The 26,208-nt window shown below is 39.7% G+C and overlaps 1 protein-coding gene across 10 annotated transcripts in view; it reads left to right on the top strand.

The window, feature by feature from the left end:
- BNC2 (basonuclin zinc finger protein 2) overlaps nucleotides 1-25,399 on the top strand; it is a 485,586-nt gene extending 460,187 nt beyond the window's left edge. For 6 of the 10 annotated variants that reach the window (XM_070375936.1, XM_070375932.1, XM_070375934.1 and 3 more), the window contains 2 exons: nucleotides 90-155; nucleotides 15,387-20,157. In XM_070375936.1, the coding sequence (XP_070232037.1) occupies nucleotides 90-155; nucleotides 15,387-16,047 (727 nt within the window). In that variant the 3' untranslated portion in view covers nucleotides 16,048-20,157. Of the gene's footprint in view, nucleotides 1-89; nucleotides 156-13,754; nucleotides 13,789-15,386; nucleotides 20,158-20,237 lie in introns of those variants that run through there. The other 4 variants (XR_011465180.1, XM_070375937.1, XM_070375939.1 and 1 more) reach the window with 4 other exon arrangements.
- Nucleotides 25,400-26,208: the final 809 nt, after the last annotated feature.

The raw sequence follows: 26,208 nt of genomic DNA, 5'->3' as shown, positions 1-26,208 counted from the left end.
GCTTCTGTTATATATATTTCTGCTTTGCCTTGTGGCTTTATAATTAAATCAATATATTATCTTCATACACACGTATTTATCCAATATAGAAACAGAAATTTACGGATGGAAAGAACCATAGGTCCAGGACATCGAGACAGCCTGCATCTGCGTAGGTATAACCAGAAATGTTATCATTCTTACATGAGTATTTAGTGTGTCCATGAATTCTTTAAGAGTCGTAGAAATACCGGAAGACAATGGGACCAAAGTAATTGTTGATATGGGGAAATGTAATGACGATTATGGGTTACTTCAACTTCACAATGTCTTTGAGCACATCTCTAACATATAGTCTGTCATGGGAATTATGCATAGAAGGGGAGGCATGCATATACTTTGAGGATCAGTTAGAATATATTATGTCCAGCCTTCAGATGACATCACACCTTAGGTATGTAGCTGTGGCTCTGAAACAGTTGGGCTTAAACAGAAGCAGCTGGTCCTAAACCTGCAGTGTTCTTTTTCAATCTTAAAGAAAATGTAATATAAAAGGAATGTGTTAAGGTGGTCAGTGGTGGAGTAGTAGAGCTGTCCTCCTCTTGTGGAGATAAGCTTATGAGCAGAGTATACACCCGCCTAACTGGAGTCACACAGTTAGTTCATCCCATTATAACAAATGCAGTTTTTGGTTTTACATTGTCTTTTAATAATGTATCTGGAGAAAATTTTTTACATGGTAAAAATCAATATATGTAGAAGAAACAATATTAACTAGGAAGTTTCCAAATAGCTACCACCCAAATTCTAGTGTTTCCCCGGTGGGTAGAGTTGTTTCATAAAGTAACAACAATAGAAGTATGCTGAAAAGTAGTGACCTGCCTCTATAATGTTCTGTTTTTTCCATATTTAAAAATTCAGTCTTCTTAAAAATAAAAGAAAAAAATATTTTCCTTTCTACTAAAATACAAGGGACCCAATGCATGAAAAGCAAAATCTCTGAGAAAAAATTGGGTGGCTTTCTTCATACAATTCAAAACATGGTTTGAAGAGAAATCTATCTTCTTAAAAAATTCCCTCCCCCCAACTCCATTTACCTTGTTCTGTAAAAATGTTTTATGGTCACAGAGTTCTTTTCAGTTCCAGGTTATCATTGACAGTCCCAGAATACAGCAGTTAAGATAGCTAGACTTTGAATAATAAAATATAATACTATATCCATCCCCCCCACGTTTGTAAGTAATATTCATTCTTTTACACTTGAAATAGTGCACTTGTGATAATGAGGTTAATGCATTGGAATTTTTTTTTTAACAAAAATAAAAGACTCATGAAAAACTGCATAAAATATTTATGGAAATGGAGTGTTTGAAGACAAGCCAAAATTTAAGCTTATTTGCATGAATTCCTATCACAGTTTTAGTTGGTTTGCTGAAAATACTGCAAGTCATAACACTCAAATAAATGGCTCTGGGACTAAAGGCTACAACACCCAAAGCTTGGTGCTTTCATTTACATCAAGCCACCAGAAAACACGAGCGCTGTTTTTATGCCTCAGTGTATAAGGAAGTACTGTGCAGAGGGTGGTTTGTCTGAGGAAAAACATTTATTGACAGAAGCAGAATATTTCAGTCTCTAATTTTACTCTTAAGGATTGAGTGTTCCATGGGTGACCATCCATACACAAGTTAAGACCACTGCCCAGGATAACTAGGATATAGGATATTCCAGGTGGGAAGCATAATACAGATATGTATGTTCAGTCTCACAAGAGATTGCAAACCCCAGAAGACAGGTGATTACATTTCGTATGGGTGAAATAGCACGTCACGCCGAATCGTTTTAATTCTGGAATTTTGTCACACACGATAAAAAGCAAATTGGAAAAAAAAAGTACTGTACAAGAAAGTCTTCTGATTCTCACTTGAAACTTTGCTTTGCAAGAGTCCTCAAATCTTTTGACCCCAGGGTAAACACTTAGCAGAAACTTTGATACTTCAACTTTTTTTTTTTTATAAGAAGAGTGTTCATCCTTGTTGAGTCTATGACTTGAGTTAATATGTGAGCATAGCTACCACCGAATACGCAAAAACAGGGGTGCCATTGAATACCATCCTCTTTTGCATCTCAGGAAACATAACTGCACTATAATTGTACCCCTGTTTCATTGTCATCAACTAATGTTGACCTGTAATTTGATCTCCTTATTCACAAAGCCTCTGCCTCACATCTCAAATCTACCCAGTAGACTTCTCTTCCCTTGTCTCTTCACTCTTCCTGTATCAGTCGCAAGAACCCCAGGAATTTCATCCCTGCTTTTTTCCTCTTCAATCCACTGTGAAGTTAGGCTGAGTTTTCTTACCTTTCTGTGACCCAACACACCTTCCCAAGCAGAAATCCCCCCCTGTCTCTAATCCTGCTGTCCCTGTGTCCATTTCTCTCCTCTCCCCAGCATCTTGATTCATCCATCCTGGACTCTGCAGCATCTTCCTTGTGCAAACAGAGCATTAGAAGGCATTTTGAGTTGGGGTCGAAGTATGCAAGGGGTTTACCTGTGATAAAACTAACAGAATAAACCCTCTTCCTTCTATTTATGAAAGCAGCCTTCTTGTCTTTGGGCTTAGAACACCTTACCGGAGTGAGAAACAGGTCTTCCTGGGCTTCTTTCAAGATGATTGTATTTGAGGGAGTTGTGTGTTTGGTCTCAGACAGGCAGTTAGCAGGATGGAAGTAGAAAGATGGTAAATGCTGTGTTTTACACTTGGCGACTAGTTAGCAGAGATGTCCAAGTCTTTGCTTAGCATCTTTCTAGGTCTTGTAAGATCAGATTGAAGGCTTTTTGAAAAACAATATTCTTTGTGTGAAGTCACCAAAAGGGACATGAGCGAGAGAGTGGGGCACAAGCAAGGTTTGTGAGGGCTGAGGATTCTGAGTGAAGTATCAGAAGTGTCCTTTCTATACATTTGTGAATGAGTGTGAGTTTAATAAATTTGAAAGCAAAGAGGACCATTCCACACTAATGACACAGAGCAAGCTAATATACACAAACTCCAATTCATCTGGTCATTAGGTGGCTGTTAGGGTACTTTTTATTCTGAGTTTTAGAAGCACAATGTAAATTACTTTCCCTGTAAAGAACTACAGAACTATAAGGCGATGGCTGATATTTAAGTATTTAAGTGTATACTGACACTAGACATCTGGACTTCTTTCTTGTTTACCCTTGATTTTTCTGCTAAGATACTCTTCTTTCAGGGAACAGCAAAGCTGACTCTAGGTTTTTAAGTATACCTATGAAAATACTCCCTGGGAAGAATTCTAACTGGCCTAGAACCTGCAATCTTCATAAAGGACAGTTTCTTGACGAGTGTCATAGAAGTGGTTGGCCCTGGCTTTCTTTGGTCATTTCTTATCCTCTCTCTGGTATTTTGATCCCCAGGAGGGCTGAGTGGCCATGGATCATCTGTATACTAGGGAAGCCCATTTATAAATTACATTTGGTTTTTATTCCAAAAAATAAAAACCCCCGTGTCCTCTTCTGAATTCCTTATCATTTGCTAGTATGTTAAAAATCTATTTATATCTGTTTCAGTGATTGGCTGTTTTAAAACTCCCTCAATTATAATGAAGACTTTGTCTACAGAAACTAGATGGTCTGCATAGAAAGAAATACTTAATCTGTTTGTTTTTCATCTTAACATGAATTTTACCATCTTTGTTCCTCTCTTCCCTCTGAGAATAGTGGCCACTCATTGCTACAGCTTGTCTTGAATTTTATCAGAAAGGTAAGCATTATGTTTGATCTTCAAGGTGTAGGAAAGGTGATTCAGCCCCATGGATAAATTTAGAAACAAAATAATATTTGCTTAGGGTGACTTATAAATAAATAATGAGGCAACCATTGGTGCCAAGTGGAAACCTTGTCTTTGATTGCTACTTAAATCCGTCCAGATTTAAACATGTAAACTTCTTGATTTGTATGAAGTAAGACATCTGTATTTGGTTTATTAAAACCTGCTGATGTCTCCAGAACTAAATTTGTTCCTGTATAGGCCTCTGGGTAGCCGTAGCTAAAAAGCAGAGATGTATGGTTTTTGCTTGTCTGATTACCTGACTTCCAGCCCTGTACAGGTGTGCAGGAATAAATTAACATAAGCTACCTCTGACGAGCCACTGCATACATTAACAACAGAGGTGAAGATGCGAAAACATGCTACCTGCCTCCTGTTTTCACCTTCCCAGCAGCGACATCCATTTTTCCCATCATTCTTGTTTAGAAAAGTTCTCTGTAAGTTTCCAAAGAGAGATTTGCAATAAATGCATATGATTTCACCAGGCAATACCTCCAAGAAATGAGCCACTTAGCACCAATTAAAGATAACTATTAGTGCATTTGCCCTAATACAATTAGCTGTCAAACAGTGTGTTAATCTTCTCCAAGTACGAGAAGAGAACACTTTAAGGCATCAGCTTTTTCATTTCCTATATTTTTTGCCATCCAAACTGCAGCTCTCCTTTACCAGAATTCTTTTACAAGGTAAAGTCCTGTTGGTCCTCTGACTTTTAAAGGAAGACATTTTTCCCCCCTCTGTTACTCTTTAGTTTCACAGTACAGCCAGGAGATCAATAGGTCTTTTGTACTTATCTCCATTACTTTCCATCAAAGGCAAACAAACAAAATAAATTCCCCCTTCTGAGTAATTGCTAGTTGTGCCCTCCTCAAGCGAAACTTTGGTAGTAAGATAAACTTCAGTGTCATTCCTGTCTCTGGGGTTCTTTTTATATCCTGGGAGAAGAGCAGTGAGCAAAACGGCCTCCTTGTATCATGGGGAGAGACTCTGTCAAGCCTACCATGCGCCTCGGATCTTCCTAATGACCTCCTGCTGGCCCAGCTGGATGTAAGACAAGCTCATTTAAGCCTCTGCTGACCTTTCACTCCTCCAGCCCAAGAAGTACACCAATCACTTCCACCAAACTGCCTACCAACTAGACAACAAAGCTTAATGTCGAGCAAAGGACTTCCTGTCCATGATACAAAGAAGTTCTTACAAATTTCTCTTGATGGGAGTACCATTAAAGCTCTTGTGGCTACATAACTTCCACTGTGTAAATGCAATGCTTTCATATACCCTGTATTCCTACCTTCCCGCAAAAGGAATGAGCTACTACTCCCTCCATCGGGAACTTGAAAATCCAGGCAGAAATAGCATTTAGATCAGCATGTACATACTGCATGCATAGGTGGTAATTTTCAGGATGGCACCACTTTGAAAGGGTCATCTTCATGATTTCTGTCTCCCTTGGGTCTCCCGCCATCTATCTGATCCCCTTATAGACTTTTTTGGTCTCATTCTTTCTCATAATGATTCATTCTAAGTATTTGCTTTTGTAGATAGTCTTTTCTTTTTTAAAACAAATAAGGAAGGCCATTTCTCACCTGGAATCAGGTTATGAGACTTCACACACATATTAGTATTTGCTTGTATCCTTCCTGCAAAGGTGGTTTCTCCATAAGGTAAGAGGCTTCTACCAGCCCTTTCTTGCAGAGTGATTTGTTGTTGTGCTAAGGAGACAGACTTTTCTTTCTCTGTTGAAATTTCATTGTGAAGGTTGGGCTAGAAAACGTTTCTTTTTTCTCTTTTTAAAAAGCCTTCTCAGAAATAATTTAACGTTTTTGCCGTAAGACTCCCACAAGCTTCAAATAAATGAATGTGGCAGAAAATGAAAGAAGTTTACACTTGCCAAAAAATTACAATGTCATAAAAAAAGAATTTATTAACTTTGATTCTTGAGTGCCAAGATGTGTGTGTGTGCATGTGAGAGAGAGAAGCAAGCTGAGAAAGAGGAAAAAAGAATGCTTTTCAGGAAAGGACAATTTTTCTTCCGTTAACAGAAAGCTACACTTTTTTAAAATACCTAGATTTTATGTCCTAATGCAAGCAGCTTGAATTAAAACAGGAGTTGTAAATTCCTGGTAAAAAGCTGTTATGCCTGAAGTGTTAGTGATCTTAACTCTAGTACTTTATGGAGTTTATTACTTCTTTTATTAACTAGGGGGGAAAATGTTACCTACTTCTGGTTTAATTCTTTTTCTTGCTTGCTCTAATTATTTTGACTTTACCTTAGGAAAAAAAAAAAAAGCTGTGTTTCTAACCTGAACATACGTAAGTGATGCCTCTAGTTTGCTATTGCATATATCAATTGGAATTATTGCCAGCTATTCAAAAATTATGCTAACGTTCTCATGTAAATGTATCCACATAAAGTATATGTGTGTTTATATGTGAACAACCACATAAATAAGAATATCAAAAGACAGATCATCCTTAATTGCCAGAATAGACATCTTCATCTTGGGAAATGATGTATGAAGTTACTTTAGCACATGGATGGGAAATAAGATTATTTTTCAGTCAGAAGAGACAGATTTGGGCGATGAGAACAACAGACCTTCAGAAGTAAGCCTCATGGGTCTGATGGCCAGCTAAGGGGAGCCGCTCGAACTCTGCTGGCTTTTTAGTCCGCTCTGTCACCAAGGGGGCACTGGGGGGTCAGTCCGCTCACTAGTAATTGTGTTTTACAGACTTCTAAAGCAATTGGCTCAGTCAGTCCCAATTCAATAAAAGTGGAGAGCAAGAGAGAGAGCACTTTTGTTCTATTTTTTACTTGAAATTATTTCATTCAGCAGTCTGTCTTTTTTATTACCAGGACTTGACATTAGCACTCCAAGCTATATTAGCATCCATTTCAGCAGTTCAGTAATGGTATTAAAAAAACACTTAACTTCAACGGTGAATGGTTGTATGACAGTACCATAAAAAATCCACATTAAAAAAAAAAAAAACTTATGTATTTGTCCCAGCAAATTATTTTTCACTTGTTTAACCACTTCAAAGCTATGTTCTTGAGCTGGGTTTTCACGAGAACCTTCTTGCTCTGAGAAGCAAGCAGTCAGCAGTGCTCTGTTGATTAGGGAACCAGGAGAAGAGGGAAAGAGAGAGATCCAGTGGAGAGAGGGGAGGTAAAGATGCTGTTTACCCGTAGTTAGATTACCTTCCATTCATCAGCAGAGATGGAATTGGCAGCCTCAGAGCACCCAAGGTGAAATTCTTGGATCCTCATGCCTGGCTGGGATTTGATTTTTAACCCAGCGCTCCCCAAACTTGGGAGCAGAGCCTAACTACTTTGGCACTGCAGTGTGCTCATAAATGACTACATTAGGTTCTAAATTTTGATTAAACATTCAGTAATTAATCAATGGTAGACATGAAGCAGTTGGCAAGGTCCAGAGCTGCAAAATGTTTAAGACATAAAACATTACGAAGTAATTAGAATATGCTCCTTCAAGAGAAGGATTGCCTTCAATAAAGAGGTAAATGATAGCATCCTGCTTATTGTGGACGTAGGCAGCCAGAGCAATATGATAAACTGCTGGAGATACACATATCAGTAATCATCCACATTATTAGTGCCATTAATCATAATTCCAAAAATATGACAGCAGTAGCCAACTTTTTGACCAATTTCGCTTCTGCCCGTTGGCCATTATAACTTCGCTAATAGACTGCAGAGCTCCTGTGTGTGGCAGTTTGCATTGAGAATGGAAGGTTAATTATATTTGAGCTGCTGATTTCTTCTCTCCTTGGAAAAGGCTTAGCACTTTGACAATCCCAAGAGCTCACTGTTGTTAAACCAGTAAAAGAACCTTATTGAAATTTTCTTTGTTGGTCAGGAACAAGGAGATGTTTCAAATGAGAGAGATGCACCAGGCTGGGAAAGCCGCTAATGTTTCTTGCTCCAAAGTGATCCTTGGGCAGCAAGATGAAGTCAGAGGTTTCTTTAGCTCGCTTTGCTCTCGTTTCTCTTTGGCAGATGGGTAAAAATTTCACTCTGTGGTGATACACCAGGTGAATCCCACAAGATGCGTGATGATCTCAGTATGTATATATAGGACTAAGGAGTTGGAAGTGGTTAATGGTATTGGAAGCAATAAGCACCTCTTTCATACAGAATTCTGCTTCTGTGGCTATGCTTGTGTGAATCATGAGTAAAAAGAATTTCAGAAAACTCTGAATGTTTCTGAACTTTAAAAGGTAGCATAGTTGTGTTGCTGGTTGCTTACCTGAAGTTTTCCTGTTGGTAGTTTTGACACCATTTAACCAAAGATATAAATTAGATGGTTGTGCATTCTTTTTGTTCATGTGTCTTAAATAGTTTCATTTTCAACACAGAATTCTAGATAAGGCCGTAGCTCAATTATAATATTGCCTCCAAAATCCTGTCCCCTGGGAAACTCGCACATCCCTAATGCTCTCTTTTTAAAAGATCACAAATTGTTTTAATGATATAAAACCTTCTTGGATAGTTAGGAAGTATTTCCTTTGAAAAAGATCTCAGAAACTGTCGTTCCGTGTTGTACACATCAGAAAAGAAAGCTTATTTTTAAATAGGAGAAGAAGTTCAAATGTCAAGAGAAAAATGCATTCTTACTGTTTTGGAAATAGATCTTCGGAACTCTTTGTATAAGATGATAAAACCTGGGATTGAAAACTGGAGAGTTAGTTCATCCAGCGGAGAAGGTGATGGCACCCCACTCCAGTACTCTTGCCTGGAAAATCCCATGGACAGAGAGCCTGGTAGGCTGCAGTCCATGGGGTTGCAAAGAGTGGGACACGACTGAGCGACTTCACTTTCACTTTTCACTTTCATGCATTGGAGAAGGAAATGGCAACCCACTCCAGTGTTCTTGCCTGGAGAATCCCAGGGACGGGGGAGCCTGGTGAGCTGCCGTCTCTGGGGTCGCACAGAGTCGGACACGACTGAAGCAACTTAGCAGCAGCAGCAGTTCATCCAGGGTAAATATAAATCTCAAAATTGTAGCTCAGATTTTATTCAAGTCCTTAAAAGATGCTGGGATGAATGGCTTTGCTTTCTCTTACCCAACAGTAGTAGTAGTAAGCTGAACACCATATGAGCTGCCTGATTGAGAAATTTTCCAAGTGCTATGAAAACATAATCCTATTCACAGTGTATCACACGTCTCACATTACAGTGCAACAGGTTATCTATTGAATAATCAGCACCCTTGAGAAGCCTCGATGTGTCAGATACAGCTCAGAAGTAAAATGGTTAGGGAACAGCGTTGGATATCAATTCTGCACTTAACCTGAGCATCCAGCATAGACATTTTCCATCCACCAATCTTCCTTCCCAAATGCCATCACTACATTAACATTTTTTAAGCATTCCACAGCAATGACAAATTGTTTTGTAGCCGTAGTGCCAGATTTAGTATGCAAGAGACATGTTCGCCTCTGCCAACAAACCAATAATTCTCACTAACATCTTCAGAGTTACAACATTTATAAAGTTGCAAAGTGGAGTAAACAAACCATCTGTTTGGCTTTTCCATATATGTCATGCTTTCTTATTAGCATATTACGATTCATTTACTAAACAAATTTGGTGATTTCGTTCACGTCAAAGTTAGGTTGGAAGCTTGAAGATGATTAACATTCCTGGGACAGGCACATTAATACATTGCTTCCTCGGCAAAGTTAAATGGCTTCTCAGGAGAATCGCCCCTTGTTGACAAGATGAGACTGTCAATTTGGTTTGCCTGCCACATTAGGGGCCGTAAGGGGATGGCAGGCTCTGAGAGAGGGGAGTCATGTAGGCAGCATAATTCACTGTGAATTGAGAAAAGAAGTCTAATTCTGATAAATGGTCGACCCCAATACATCCTACCTGTTATTACAACAGACGTGCCGTATCTGTGCAGTAAATTAGCTAAACCCCTAAAGAGTTTGGTGGGAGCTTATCTTCAAGTGAATAATTTGAATGGAGAGAGAACTGTCTGCGTGACCAGTATGGATGATTTGTTTTATATTGAAAGGGATTGAAGGGAGTGGATTTCATACTTTTAATTTGCAAGAATTTGCTTAGCTTTTGTTTCTTGCATTTATCATGTACTTCTGTACTTTTGGGGGGTAGAAGGGGTTGAGCATTGTTCACTAAAATTTCCTGAGCTGGGGATGGTTTTCAGATCTTTTGGAGAAAATCTTTAAATACTACCTTAGAGAGCACCTGCCCATTTTGCAAAAATGTATATAGTATCAAAACTATCATTACTTCACAGGGCTATTAAAGTATACCACCATCAATAAATGGGAATACAAATATTTTTGAGGTATTCAGGACAACAGGTAGTGTCACGGCAATCTAGATAAAAGAATAAATAAGGCACAGAAGTTTTAATTTTCCATTTCTTTGGATTTGGAGAGCAGATTTACATTTCCAGTCAGGAATATTGACTCAGTGTCCAACAATACACTCAAACCCAGCATCCAGATTTTATATTTTATATTACAGGTTGAATACAAATTTATGTCTGCCCATATACATACATAAAAACACACATACACTATTTATATGTGGTGCTCTCTGCTGTGTATACTTCACTGTGATCATTCTGGACAGTTTGAGGTGTGTGCCTGTGTGTGTGAAGTGGCAAAGATAAGCAGAAAAAATAAAGGCAAAAGTTAGGCCAAAATGGAGCCTCAGTTCCATTTCACCTGGGGCACCGCAATTAATTATCAAGCATTTTGTTTCAGTTCAGTAAGTTTAGGATGGCTTAGAACTGACTTAAGAATTAAGGTTAGATTGGGCTTCTTATGTAACCTATAGCTTGATTCAGTTTGATGGCCACATTTTGATTTTCTAACTTGGTCATGAAATTCTTATTTTTTAAAAAAGTTCTTTGTATCTCAAAACCAAAGTTAAAATCTCAAAACATTTTTTCAGTGTGCTTAATTTTTTTTTTCTTTTTATGGTTAAACATTGCATTAAGTTGAACTAGGTATTTAAACCAGCTTAGAAAGGGAAATGTGAGGGAAAAAAGCTCAAGACAGGACTGACTTTCTCTAAAAGGTGTTTGCATTTATTTGACTGTTGGATTTGCTGTCTTCTGTGATTGTATGGTAAAATTTCTTTTTTTAACTGAGATATAATTGACTTGTTTTTGTTAAAGAAACCAAAAAAGAGTGGTAGTCCACTTTAATCTAGTTAGAGTGCTCCCACCAAGCATTTCAAAGAGTTAATCTGATTTCATGACCTCTTCTATGTCATATAAGCTTCATTACCTTTTGCTTTTAAGGGTGCTCTTAGTTTTTAAGAGGCTTTGGTAAACTCAGTACAGAAATAGTAGGAATGAGTGCAGAGGTCAGAAGAAACATTTGTGGTTCTAAGCATCGCCCAAGTTATAGGACTGTGTCATGCCGTAGTTATTATGTGGCATTACTTTTAATATTACCTTTAATATTAATATTATCTGTGTCTTTTCTTAAATCTTTAGGTTCATGTTCCCAATCTTGGGATCGTTGTTTCCACTTCTGTAATTTGTTTTGGGGAAAGTTTAAGACTCTGCCTATTACTGATTGAAGTCAAATAAATGTACTTCTAATTATGTCCCATGTGCAAAGTATTGGGTTGATCAAAAGTTAGAGTGTTCCCATCAGATGTGATGGGGAAATCCGAATGAACTTTTTGGTCAACCCAGTATTCTACTTGCGCAGCAGGAGACTTGAGCTTGAATAAGATATAGTTTGTGTTCTTAAAAGTGACCATCATGGAACTACATTTTGTCCTACTGTCTTGACGAGATCCCCCGTAAGATCAGATCCTTCCTCCCTCTACTTATCAACTTACCTTCTGTTTTCATCCCAGTCTTTTTTTTCCTCTAAAAGGAAGCTGCCTCCTCATATTGGTATTACCTACCTAATACCCAGTCAACGCAAATAGAAACAGCTTTTGTACTGCTGACATTCTTATAAAGTATAATAAGTTCTAATACAGTTTTAGTTCATGGTTATTTTTTCCTCTTTTCTGGAGACAAATATTTAGAACATTAGGTTCATTAGAAAAACTCATCTCTGGAGAACTCAAAATCTGTTCCTTTCTGGAGGCCTCCTGCTCCTTATTACAGACAGTTGCCCCCTGCTTTCTCTGCCAGGGGTCCTCCCATTTCCAGCACTCTCTGGTCTTCTTGAACTTTTCAGAATCCTCTTCCTTGTATACCTGATAGTCTCTTGGTGACTCTTGTTTCTGTGTCTCTTCATCTTCCTTTTCACCTCTCTAGGTTTTGCTGATCCATGTAAACTTGTAAGTTGCTGTTAGCTCCTGGTCTTCATCTCTTCTCCTCAGTAGTGTTCTGTGGCAGTTCGTGGTTTGGATTGACTGAGTCCAAGTCTGTTAACATCAAGCACTGCATTTTGTCCATTCTGTAGAGGCAAAGCTAACCTCCTGAGGTACAGGATCAGGACTCTCTCAAGAGTCTATCTCCTCTCCCTCTTGCTTTGCCTCTTTCCACTCCAGTAATACTGGGAGTTAACAGCTCCAAGCCCACCATCGTGAGAGTGAACCAGTAAGCTTTCCACCACACGTTCCTCCTATCCCTACTTCTGGTATTTTGCATATGGCATTCAGGAGGATTATTACACAAAAATGAAATAGATTAAGAAATGAACATAAAAGAATCAATTCTCTTGAACTGTGGTTGCATAATGGAAATTGACTATCACGAATGAACCCATGTACTGAAGTTATGAACAGCAGAGCTAATGCACTGCCATGAGTTCATCTTTATTATTGCATTACACCTGAATCAATTGATAAAGTAGCTTTTTTTTTTAAAGGCAAGGATGGCACTTAATTGAATAAAAGTCAATGTAATTATATTAGCAGAGGCCAACAGTACTGCTGACAGCGGAAAAGGGACACTGTTGAACCCAGTGCCAGAGCTGGTCTACACATTTCTGCACATCATTTGGTTGACAGATATTGAGGGCTGGTACCTCATCTAATTAGATTACGGATTTCTATTGCTGTAAGTGAGACATGAAGAGAAACATCTCTTCCTGGTAACACCACAGTGGAGATGTGTAATTTCACAAGTCATCTCAGGGAAGATGTGTCCATCTGGGGATCAGTGTGTCCTTTCATCAGTGTTAATTTATTCTTCCTTATTCAGTGTGTCTTGATGTGACTGCTGTGTCTGGCTGCTGTTTTCTCAGCAGTGAATCTAGGAAGCGGTAACTGCAGATGTGTGAGAAGCAACAGAGTTCTAGATTAAAGTCATCGCAAAATGTGTGTTTGTGAAATTAAGAAAGGGAGGGGAGGGTGTTAAAAATAATACACAGAGGGGTAGGGTTTTGCGAGCTGCTTATGGTTGGCAGGTTGTTTTATCAGTGGCGTAATAGTACGTACTGTAACTCTATTTCCACATTCTTGTAATAACTCCAGTGGCGTCATACCCACATGTCAGGGGGAAAGATTTCTCAGTAGGCATTTCCTGCACTCTGCTTAACAACCTGCATTTGGAATCATCTGCCATCTGACACCAGGGAGACGGGGTGCAACTGTCAGAGCAGGGACCCTGGGGACCACTTCTGTTTATCATTCACATATCCGCAACACTGCATGCATCTGTATAGAACTCATTTATGGATGACGATGATGCTGTGAATTTGGTTTATCTTAATTTGATTTATGATTTTTGGATGATGCAGCTGATCTGAAAATCATCAAGACAGCATATGAGATGATCGCTTATGACAGAAAATGATTTTTTGATCAGAACATTTTAAATCCCTATGTTATTGTTTAAGTTTTTTTTCCAAACCAGATGTCTAGAATGTGAATTTGTTTTCTCTCTCTCTCCTTCTCTCTCTTTTTCTCTCTCTGTCTCTCATTCTTGCTTTCTTTTGTGATCGATTTAGCAAAAGATTAGAAAGCTGATGTTATTATCACAAGGTAAGCTCAGCCGTTCTAAGTGCAGTGCAGAGGGGGCCGCCGCCCCTCTGCCCCTTCAAACCCAGAGTGCTATATATTGTCTTGTGTGGAAAGGTGGAACGTGTTTCCCACCTTTCTTGTCTCTGAGGCACATACCTCTCAACCATCTCTAAGAAATACTAGCCATGCTCGTCACCGAATGGTGTGACTCATTTTGGATTTTCCATACTTTTTAATTATAATCAGCAGGTCTGTCAAACTTGATCCGGGCCATTCTAGGTCATTTCTATTATCACAATTAACTTCTCCAAGATGTAGAGCTTCCACCATTATTGAGAAGCTTTTATGCATCTGTATTTATTTATTGGTTTGCTTTTTGGAAGGGTAGCCTTCAATTTAGACACTTGTCAAACATAAGCCTTTGCAGGTGGAGAGAGGTATATGCCCAAGGGCACTTTAAAAATAAATGGGGGATGTAAATACTAAGGCAATGTTTTCAGATAGATAATAAACTATCAGGCTTTGTAAATCATGACATCCCTATGGATGCTCTGGGACAAATCTTGGTTTTTTTTTCTTTATATATATACATATATATATATACAAGCAAAGCACTCAGTGAGTACAGTATAAGTTTTGCTTGCCTAAGAAGTATGGATTCCAGTTATTAAAATGGAGGGACCATGTGTTATTATTGTGCTTGAATTTTTTTTTTTTTTGGTATTGTGTGTGGGTTTTTTTCTTTTTTGGTCCCTTTTTTTTTTTTTTTGTTGGGTGTGATTTTTTTTTTTAATGGGGGTGGATTTTATTTACTAAGCCAACTTCTGTTTTTCACCTTTTTTTAAGATTAAAGTTTACAACTTGGAATTACTTGAAATATTATTTTTAACTCTGAAATACAGCAGCTTCTGAAGATAAATGTATTTTACTATTAGATTTAGCTGAGATCCCAAATCATTCTTAAAAAGGGGATTTAAAGATAGTGTATAACCCTATTTTTATTAAATAAATTGCTAACCTGCTAAGCTAAATTTTCTTAAATAAGATGAGGAAGATGAGGGTGAACAAGTTGTTGTTTTGTCAAGCAAATTCTAAATTATCTAAACCATTTACTTTTAAAAAAAAAAAAAAAGGTATCCTTTTCATACCTCTAAAGTGTTCGCTGTAGAAAAAAGGGGGTTTCCTTCTGTTTTTAGGTAAATTCAAATTATTTGGTTTGGACAAGCAGAAAGTTTCCATTCGTTGATCATATTCAGTATATTTTTTCAAATCTCTGCTGTGAGATTCTCTGCAGCTGATGCTGCTACAGAGTGAAAGGAACAGAACAATCATTCAGAAAAAGGTGCATGGGTTTGCTTTCATCCTTCCATTGAGGACTTTCACCCTCTTATAAAAATTATGTTAATCAAGAGCTCCCCTTATTGCACTCCCCGCTGCCACTTACTCCCTAATCCTGAGGATGTAGGAAAATGCTTGCTTTTTACAATAATGTCATTAGCAATGAATGCGCTTAGGTGATGCCTGGCGGAAACTGAATCAATTTTAAAATGCTCTCTTTTTTCTCGCCCTCTCCACTCCCTGTACACCTACCCGCCCCCACTTCCCTCTTGTTTTCCTAGACACAGTGCCAACATAAACCTGCATCGTAAACTGTTGACCAAAGAACTCGATGACATGGGCCTGGACTCATCACAGCCCTCCCTTAGCAAGGACCTCCGGGATGAATTTTTGATGAAGATCTATGGTGCCCAGCACCCCCTGGGGCTCGACATCAGGGAAGATGCCTCCTCTCCCGCGGGGACGGAAGACTCCCACCTGAACGGGTATGGGAGGGGCATGGCGGAGGACTACATGGTCCTGGACCTGAGCACCACCTCCAGCCTCCAGTCCAGCAGCAGCATCCATTCCTCTAGAGAATCCGACGCCGGCAGCGATGAGGGGATTCTCCTGGACGACATTGACGGGGCGAGTGACAGCGGGGAGTCGGCGCACAAGGCTGAGGCCCCCACCCTCCCTGGCGGCCTCGGGGCTGACGTTTCAGGGTCTCTGATGTTCAACAGCTTGTCCGGGAGCACTGGTGGGATCATGTGTACCATTTGCCACAAGATGTACAGCAACAAGGGGACGCTGAGGGTGCACTACAAAACCGTGCATTTGCGAGAGATGCACAAGTGCAAAGTCCCCGGTTGCAATATGATGTTTTCCTCTGTGCGAAGCCGGAATCGGCACAGTCAGAACCCTAATCTCCACAAAAACATTCCCTTCACTGCAGTAGATTAGTCTCAGAACGGACACTACAAATGCCAGCTCTCACCAGATGGCCTATGTATCTGAACTGCCATAGTCAGTGTGTGCTTGTGTACTTGGGGGAGGGTGTGTGTGTGTGTACACACATGTATACCTGTGGCTACATACACACACACCCACACGTTTTCTTTTCTTTAGATATAAGAAGATAAACACTAGGTGCTTTTGAAATTTTTTGTCTTTTTCCTTTATAGTTTTGAGAAAGAGGTCAGATCTTTAATTTAGAGGTGAAACAAAGTACCCTTTAAGTACACATGCGCACACATAAAAGCGTGCAACTAGCCCAAACTTTGACAGAATAACAATTTTTGGTCCTCTCCAAAGAGACGATTTGTTGTACCCATGACTGTTGCCTGCAAAGAGATAAAGGGGGGGAAAACAAAAAAGGAACTTCTTATAGTTGTCTTTTGTGAACTTTAAGGTTTTGAGAGAATCTTCATTTAAAGCATGGCAGATTCACCTGTAAATATTTAGCCTTGAGAGGCCAATGATGTAAAACAATTGTATTGATGGTTGTTTAACTCTTTTGTTTAATTTTTACAGTTACATCCAGCTGTTAGATATACAGGAAAAAAAATAGTTTGCTGGCTAGCTCTATTCATTTATGTTAGCATTAATGCACATTTTTTAAGGAAAAAAAAACATGGTCTTGTTTTTACTACCTGCTAGATATAGTGATAAAGAGGTGCTGGCATGCCTTACAGCACAGATCTGATTTTTTAAAATGTCCTGTACTAGTACATAAATCCAGTCATGCACTTTTTTTCATACACTACAAGGGGATGTGTAATATCCATGCTTCTTTTTTATCCTTAAACTATTGCCATACTTCAAGTAAGTGTCTTTTTTAAAAAATTCACTTGTATAAAAATGGTCTGGTCAGTATAGGGCACAAACGCCAAACAAAAGTATTAGTGTTAACACAAAACTGCCAACTTTGCACAAGTTTCCAGAAAAGAAAATACAATTAGTCACTCAACATAACCACAGGCCAATTTGTCGGCCACCAGGAAACCGCTTTAAGAAAAAAACACTTGGTGATGCTTTCAAGTGCCGAATGTTATTACAATCAACATTGTATCCTTCTTGCTTATATGTTAAGTTACATAAAAGGAAAACAAAGTGATGCGTGTGAAACAGCCAAGGCATTTATTCTTTAGAGGCAGGATAATATTTCAGGATACAGAAGCCCAAATTACTCACTACGGAGCAAAGCTGAATACAGTGAAAGAGCTGAATGCTCATGCGCAAGGACCTGACCCTTCTCCATTAAGAAGAAGGAAAAAGTCTGAGCTGAGTTGGTCTATTATGTGGCTGTGTAATTTGTCACAAGTACTGCAGTAGTACTATGATTCAGGCTGGTTTGATAGACAAAATCAAAAGACATTTAATGGTAGAGGCAGCAGTGCTTGGAAGCTTTGCAAACATGTGCTGAACTTGAACTAAGCAATACTCCTTTCTGAGCAGCCAGAAGAAGGGGGTTTAAAATAGGATCTCTCACTGTTTAGTGTTTTGCGTTTCCCCACGCGATTTGTCAGAGAGAAATGAAAGCAAGCCTGAAACCAAGCAATCGAGAGTGAGAAAGAGCAGGGAGAGGATTCTCCAAACCTTTTTTGTTTTGTTTTATTTTGTTTCCGATGTTTACACATGTTGCCTGAGCTGGTTAACCACATCGGCAGCCTCAGCTACCACAACATACTGACTAAATGATGATATTTACTCAGATTCAATCTGCAGCCAAAACCATTAGGGTGTGCATTGCAGACTGTGTTTTGTTGTCTTTTTTTTTTTTTAAGTGGAGGGGGCAAAAGATAAACAAGGCATATTTTGTCGAACAGGACACAATAATTTAAAGAGAATGTATTTCTTTTCTGCATTTAAGGGCCTCAAACATTTCTTTCATCAGTCTAAAAGAAATACTCCCTTTGTCTTAACTTTTTAATGGCATTTCCATTTTTCATATGTTTCGTAATTATTTTTTTCTAAGTTCACATCAGCATTCACTTCCGTTAAATTTGCCAAAGGAAACTGTTAATATGTTTCTCTTGTTACTATTCCTGTAGGATTTATTGTACCTCAGTATTTATTGTTTCCAAAAATAAGCATCATTAGTTGAGGCTTCAGTATTTTTTGTGTGAAAATTTCAGAAACAATGGAATCTTAAGCTAGATGTGTCTAGCAGCTTTATCTTTTCATCTCCTTCAGAGGATGCTATGGGGTTCATTTAATTTTTCATTTGTTCTACAGTGAGGAGAGACCAAAAGTATTTGCAGTACAAAAGAAACTATATCAAACACTATGTTTTAATGACAAATGTTTACGGTAAAAAAGCTGAGGAATTAGTGCTAACCGTTTTTGTTTTTCTTGTACCTTTGAATTCCCCAAAGTCTTAATCGCTTTATTTCAGTGTTGTTAAACTGAATAGACAGATGTTTTCCTTTGTTTTATACCATATAAGACTCTGTACAGTATGTTTGTGGAAGATTGAACTAGAATAATGAAAATTTGTTTGCAAACATTTTGGTCCTCTTAGCCTTCTGTGTTGCGCTATTGCCCCATTAACCAACTGATTTGATTCCAGAAGGGTGGAAAAAATATTTTGTTGGTATCCCAGCAAAAGATTATGGAAACACTAGCTTTGCAAGTGTATACAGACCAAATGACACTTTTATGAAATAACACATTTTCAGCGATTTTTAACAATTACACTCTCGGTTGAGATATTAGAACTCAGCTTGTACAAAATCAGTGCTTAGTCTGTTTAATGTCAACTAAAAGGTCAAAGAGCCCTAATGAGTGAATTACATAGCTGTCAGCAGGTCACAACAAAGGAACTAGGCTTAGAACAAGTGTTTGTTAACTCGCCACAAACCAGGCTGATGTGGATAGCCAGTTAGAATAAGCCCAGAAGTAACAAGATTCTCAAGCAGAATTTCCATTGCTCAGAAGCATGAATGTGTTGACCTGCCTTTTGTTGGAGAAATGACAGTGAGTCCTGGACAAGCTGCCCTTTTTAAGTCTCTCCCCTCTTTGCTACTAGTTTTGTGCCTCAAGTGCCCACGTGTTACAGTGGCCTTTTAAGTGATGTATAATATTTTCCAGTTTAAAGCCTAGTTGCTTAAAAGGGACAGGGGGAGTGGACAGAAGTGGTCCTGAAGATGTAGAATCATGAAAACGTACATTTCTTCTAGTCCCAGAGTGTCGCTTGTTCTTGGGTGTGTGCCTGAGTGCAGTGTTTTGACTTAACTCTAAATCTAGTTAAGATGGTGATCCCAAGGCTTATTTGCAAATGGGAAGGATGATGTGATCACCATTTTAACCATTGAGCCCTTCCTCTCTGTCCATTCATACTCATTTCTTTTTTCATAGGAGTTTTCTGTTGTGACACAGGCTCTGTCCAGCTGCATCCATGCTAGGGCGGCTGAAAAAGGAATCAGATCAGTCGCTCAGTCGTGTCCGACTCTTTGCGACCCCATGAATCGCAGCACGCCAGGCCTCCCTGTCCATCACAAACTCCCGGAGTTCACTGAGACTCATGCAGCATTTCATCCAAGCAACCTTTTCCCCCACTTGATTCATTTTAACCAGCATTCTGTCACAGGTACAAAACTGGGCAGTATTATTAACATGCATGTTTGCTAGGTGGTATTGAAATGTTCTGTTTTGATCATTTTAAGCTATGTGTTAGTAAGGATCAGAAAAGGCTTAGTCTCCTTTAAGGACTGTCTGTGTGTTGTGGAGGGGGATGACCCGGAGCAAGAATAACAAGAGATAATAATTTGGTGTTTAAAATGTGATAAAAAGCATGACATTCTTCGTTCTGCTATTAATTGTATAGAAATAAGTCAGTGCATTTCAGATCTTAGTCCAGGCCGATGCCTTTTAAAGCTGGCAGACATCTCTTTTGACATTGTTTTTAGCACAATGGCACCACTGTCCTTATAGTGTAATTTATTTGGTCATGAGTTCCCAGGCTCTTCCAGTATGAGGAGAAAGGCACATAACTGGTTAATAGCCTGTTAGTGTGTGTATGCATATATAATATATATATATATATATATAATATAGCCCCTTCTCGATATATTCAAAAGCTTGCCTTTTTTTTAAAAAATAGCAAATATATATATATATATATATATAGCAATTTTTTAAAAAAAGGCAAGCTTTGAATATATCGAGAAGGGGCTGTTACAGAGGCATTCTCCTCATTTTACTCAGGGGAAACATGCACTAGGTTCCCACCAAATAAAAAGTGACCTTTTGTTCCTTCTCCTCTGTACACACCCCTCACGTGTGCCAAGCAAATGAGAACAGAGGCCCTTGGGAATTAAAACAGAAGGAAGCAGTAACCAGATTGAGATGGACATGCTGCTAACTGCCAGCCGTTGACCTGAGCAGTCCTAACTTGCACTCGGTCTTCAGTGTTGGGCCAAATGGACTAAGTACGTAAGTGTCACCTGTCATAAGACACGCTACATCTACTGTCATACGAAACAAATCAGCCAGAAGATACTTTGATCTTATGGATACACACCTTCTCTTGAGCTTTGCAAAAATTGTGACAAATTTTGGGGTTTAAAAACATCGCTTATATTTCACCCAGACTTGGAATATTTAGAGGAGTTTGCTTCTCCTTCTCATTCTCTGTGTTTCTAATGGGAGGGGTTTAAATAAGTATGGAGAGCATTCAGAGACAGGTGCCACAGAGACTGGAGGGAAGCACAGTTTTGTACAGTGAAGTGAGGGGTGTTAAGTAGAAGACTTGCACCTGTCCTGGTTTGAAGATAACTAGAAAAGAAAATAGTGGACACACTGAAAGGAGGCAGTCAAGAGAAGCGTCCGGTGCAACTCTGCCTAGCAGTGGGTGGGAGCGGATCCATGCAGCGCATCCCACAGCACCCCGTGACCAGGCGCCTCACTGAACCCTAGTCTGAGAAGGGAGGAGGACAGCAAGAGTGCTGCCTGGAATAGCTCAAGTCCCAGCAGGTCAGGCAGGCAGTGGCGGGGTGGGGCTGGGGTGTTCTTCTTCTCTTATTTTTGGAGTGGAAGTGATGCTCAAGTCCCTTAGGGAACTAACAGATCCGTTGGGTTTACCAGATCCTAGAAAAGGCTGGTGGTCAGACCAAGCCCTAGTTGTGCTGAGTGGAAAGACGTGATTGCCAGCACAGGTCTGTTCTTTCTCCATCGTGACTGTGGCTTGCCCCCATAGCCGCGGTTGTACTGCTCTTTGGCTGCAAAGATCTCTTGATCAAAATGTGAGCTCACTCACCTTCCTACCGAACATAAAAGCAACTTTGCTGCTTTCACATTCTCCCTCTAGGCCAAACCATGTGTGGTAGGTAGCTTTCCTCGTGTTAGCATCAGGCCACATCTGCTCTGCCCCAAAGGCATTTCCCTTTGCTATAGTCAGGACTGCTCACTGTACACGGTACTTTCCCATTAGTATTACGTAAATCCAGCTGTACAACTGACTGGTGGGCTAATGTAACATCACTGTTGCCCAGACACCCATCCTCTCCTGTATCCTCCCATCATCCTTATTCTTCCCACATCTTGCACAAGATGATGTTTATGGTCATTCGGCAATAACTGGACATCAACTGCTATCTTTTTGGCATTTGTCGAAAAATCCAAATGCCCGGTCACAGGGGGTTTAAAGAAAAAAAACTAAGCATTTTTACAAGTACACTGAATTGGATCAGCATTATTGTTCATTATAATGCTATATATTTTTTTGAAGTAACATACTATAGTTGTCATAAAACTATCTTTATTCTTCTCCTCTGAAGTGTTGTTGTAAATTTCACTTGACCTTTACTGCAAGCAAAAAAAAAATTTTTTTTCTATGTAGACTATCAAGACAAGGCTCAGTTTGTAACAAATAGTGGACCATTACAAAAGAGGAAACAGAAAAAGCCAGGCTGAGCAGCGAGAAGCTTCGGTTCAATTTCACCTCATATCTTTCTAATAACTTACTTGTCACTTTATTACCTTCCAGTAATGTGAACGCTGCTGACAAGACTGTCACACTAACAGCAGACAACACCCTGTCTGCTTCAGCCCCAGCTCTCCTGGCTACTTATTGCCCTGGCCCTGAAGGGACACAAACTAATAGTGTGCTTTCCAGTTCAGCACTTGGCCATCAAATATAAAAGGATGCGTAATTGCCTGTTTATCCCTTGTGAAGGGGAAATTGAGTACAAGGGCTAGGCTTTCCCACTGAGTTCCCCGATGCACACACATCCACAGTCACTCTCCCTCCCTCCCTGCACCTCCTCCCAGCACACGAGCACATACACACACCCACTAAACTGTATCTCTGGTAAGCCCAAGGCTGCCTCGCAGTGCCCTCTCCAGCTATTAAGTGCACAGTAACAAGACTACTTCTTAAATAAAGGGTCAGCAGAGAGATTCTGGCTTTGACAGCATCCTCTGGGTCTTTGGAAACAAGTATTGCAATTCTAAGCCCATGTATTTTGGGAGTACTGGGTATGGCCCCATAATTAGAACAAAGTTTCTACAAGTCAGTGGCAAAAGTGGGATTAGATTGCCCCATGTTCTGTAAATAAAGAACTAAGATGTTTTTCCTCTCCTTCAAAAAGTGCACGTGCTGTAAACAAATTGGTTGTGCGTGGTGGTTTGAAAAAAAATTTTTTAGCTTTGGCCTCCAACCAGTAGTCTAGATGTACACGAGTATCTTGCCGTGACAACCTCCAAATCCATAGTGTAACAGGACAGATTCACCTTTAATTGGACTGACAATCTGAAAAAAATAATAAGGCACAGGGACTTTGAGTTTAATCACTAAAACAGGGACTACCCTATATGTAGAAAGTAAATTCTCCACTTTGGGAGAATTTGGGGAAGTATAAGCACATGAGCTTTACAAAATCAAGTACGAGGGAACAAAAGGTACAAAGAAAAATCATGTGAAAATGTGATCTTCCTAAACATCTTGAGCCCAAATAACATATATAAGAATTGGCTGCTATTTTTGTATATTGAACTACTTACAGGATCATAAAAGTGGCTAGTTAGTGGCTAAATGAACAATAAGGTCTCAGTGTGCCTCTTGGGGAATTAGGGGACACCCTGCTTCTTTCTAAACTCATGCAGTGGGTCTGATAGATGCTGTTGATCCCACCCCTCTCCCCCCACTGACTTTGAACAGTCACATTTTAAATCTGTGTCAAAAAATAAGACACGTGCAGGTGTCATCTTTGATGCAAACTTTTGGAAAGAGAGAAAAGTGGCAGACAGAGACAAAAGGTCTGTGTAGACAAACCTGTGCTAAAATAATTGTATTAAGCAGTATGTGGACTGGGCAGAAAAGCACTTTGAGTAACGATTCTTGGGGTCAGGGAAAAAGCAGTTGATGTTTTTAAGTTCTCCCAGTATGTATATATTACAATCATTTAGCAAACATCTTAAGAGAATCTTAATTAAAAATTCAGTTGCCAAAATTGCACAGATTATTCAATATTAGCTGTACCCCCCCCTCTTAAATAATAGGTATGCTTAAGGACAGTTTTAATTGTTTTAGTATATTTTTAGCTTCGTTTTTCTAAGATTCTTTGAAGGGAAGGAAGAGTGGAAAAAGGTATTTTAACAAAAATGGAAAGAAATAGATAGTATAAAACTATATTTCTTAAAGTATGCAAGCGCTAAACCAAGACTTTATAAGGCTTCCTGTTGCCAAACACAATGCTGAAATAATGCACAAGATGGCACATCAGTCCAGTACCAACCGGCTCTGCCCACTGCTGTTACAAAATGCAAGGATTGAGAGGTGGCCCCAGGGGTGAAGGGGCCCATCGGTGTCAGAGAGTCCCACTCCTCTGGCCCTGGAAACAGTTTCCGCAAGAGGGGGAGAAAAGACCAGCCCTCTTGGCAGACCTCCCCCAAGGTGAGCTGACCTGGCACTGTTTCTGCAGGAGCCGCATGCCCTGCCCTTCCCACTCTAGGCCACAGAGCACCCCTGGCCTGCCTGTGAATCAGCGCCGTGGCCAAGAGCAGCAGTGATTCATGAGGCATGATGCTCTTGATTCCCAGACAATGTGCTCAGTTAACAGGCTCACGCGAGATGTGTAAACCAAGTTGACTGTTTTCATCTAGTACTCAATTTGGAGTGTTTTTGCATGTCTTTGTACAGATCCACTCCTCTCATTGCCCATCTTAATCTCCCCTGACTTCATTATCTTTCCACTCCTGCCCTTTCTTCTTCTGATCTCACCCACCCTCTTCAAAGAAAATCTTTTCTGAAGCAAGAAGGTAGAACACTCCCTCCTTCATCTGGATTTTGATCGCTCTGGAAACATTTGTGTGTTCCACCCTGTCTGGGGTTTACATAACGTGAATTAAGTGAATGAGCTGTTCTAGTATTATATATTAACCTGATCTGACTAAGATTTATAATATATGGTGCTCTCACTTTCCTGTGCAAACTTTGGTTCTGCTGCCCTGCCAGAAAAGTCTCAACCATTTTCCTACCAATGCCAGTATGAACAGGGCAGGAGAGCTAAACATGGGTACCTGGAGGTCAGAGGGGTGAGGGAGGTGGAGAAACCAGGAGAAGATGTGGGTCTGAGGCCTCCCTGGGCCTTTCCTCAAAAGTGGAGGTGAGTCAATACTTCAGGAAAGCAAGCTCTCAGCTCTCAAATGCTCCTCATCGACTAAGCCTTTTAGAACTAGCATAGCAAGATTCCCTCACCTGGTTGAGAGAATACATAACTTTCTTACTCACCCCAAACCCACTGGTGTGTCTTGCTAACAAAAACACTGGACACAACCCTCCTATTTGACAGCAAAATTGGCCAAAGGGAACTGAAATATCTTAAGGAAAAGGAATTTTCCCCAAGATAGGTCCTTTTCCCCACCCCCTACCCTGGAGTTTGGTGGGGAGGGCTGTGCTTTTTTTGTTTGTTTCTGTCCTCCTCTGCATCAAACCAGCCTCTCCTGCCCAGCCTGTCACAGAACCAAGGTCTGCACTACGAAAGGGGTCAGCACCCAGGGACGGGCACAGCTTACATCACCCTGATCTGATCATTGTGACGTCGGTAGCTTCATAAATACTGTATGTACCTTGAACAAGGGTTTTGTTTTTGTTTTGTTTTGTTTTTCTTAGTAGTTTAAGGGAATTAAAAGTTTTTATTTGCCGTTTCCTTTGTTGTATTTTCTGTACTATAACTGTCTATGTCTTTTGCATAAAATGCATAAGGGTTTGGGGATGTAAATGGAATTTTATTCATATTTTGTCCAAATACCTCTTGTAATTTGTATCAAAATTCTTGTACAATTTTTATATTAAAGATTTATCAGTCACTGATCTCTTCTTACCTCCTTGATTTGAAGAAACCTCAACCAACTCCAAGAGATCACTATGAAATACACCAAGAAACACTTTAGCTTACATTGTGATTCACCCTTATTTAAAGCTCCCATGTTAGATAACTTGGTCTCCTTTTTGGACTGAATCATGCTATTATTGAACACACTTCTTAGGAAAATCAAATTCATCTCATGCTCAGATAGCCAAGCTGAGTCAGAGCCCCAGAGATCCTAGTCAGTCAGTTCCAATAGAGCCCAGCAAACACTGTCTCTTTCCTCACTAAAGCTATCCCTTTGGGGATGTTTTTCCAGTGTTTCCAGAATTTCCTTTCCCAGAAGCCTTGGCCCAAGATCTTTTAAGAAAAGGAAGACCTTAAGTATCTTTGCACCTTGGCCTTCTGTAAATAGCTTCCACCCTGACCCTGGGAAATTTGCGGACAGCAGCTAACAGGATGATAACTATATATGTTTGTGTTTCAGTGTATATTCTCTTGACAATGGTTTTCTACAGTTTGGGCTTTTATCATCTAGAAATAAAACTAGCAGATGGAGAGAGGTCATCATTGGCCACATCTCTTGTCACACTGCTCGAGGCCAATAGGAAGAATCATACAGGCTGCTTTTGACTCCGCGATTGTTTAATATCACCCCCACCTCTTAAACAAATTCTAGCTTAACATTAGGCTAACCCAGACTGTGACTTTTCCTGGAGTCTCCCTTTCCATTTAGTATTTCCTGTTCTCCATCCCCGGAGCCACACATATCCAGGTCTCCCATCTTGTGGCACCCCCTTCTCCCATTTCCTCT

The sequence above is a fragment of the Bos mutus genome, chromosome 8 (assembly GCF_027580195.1).
Source record: "Bos mutus isolate GX-2022 chromosome 8, NWIPB_WYAK_1.1, whole genome shotgun sequence".
Classification (NCBI taxonomy): Eukaryota; Metazoa; Chordata; class Mammalia; order Artiodactyla; family Bovidae; genus Bos; species Bos mutus.
The sequence above is the reverse complement of the archived record's forward strand: the minus strand, read 5'-3'. Positions and strand labels throughout refer to the sequence as shown.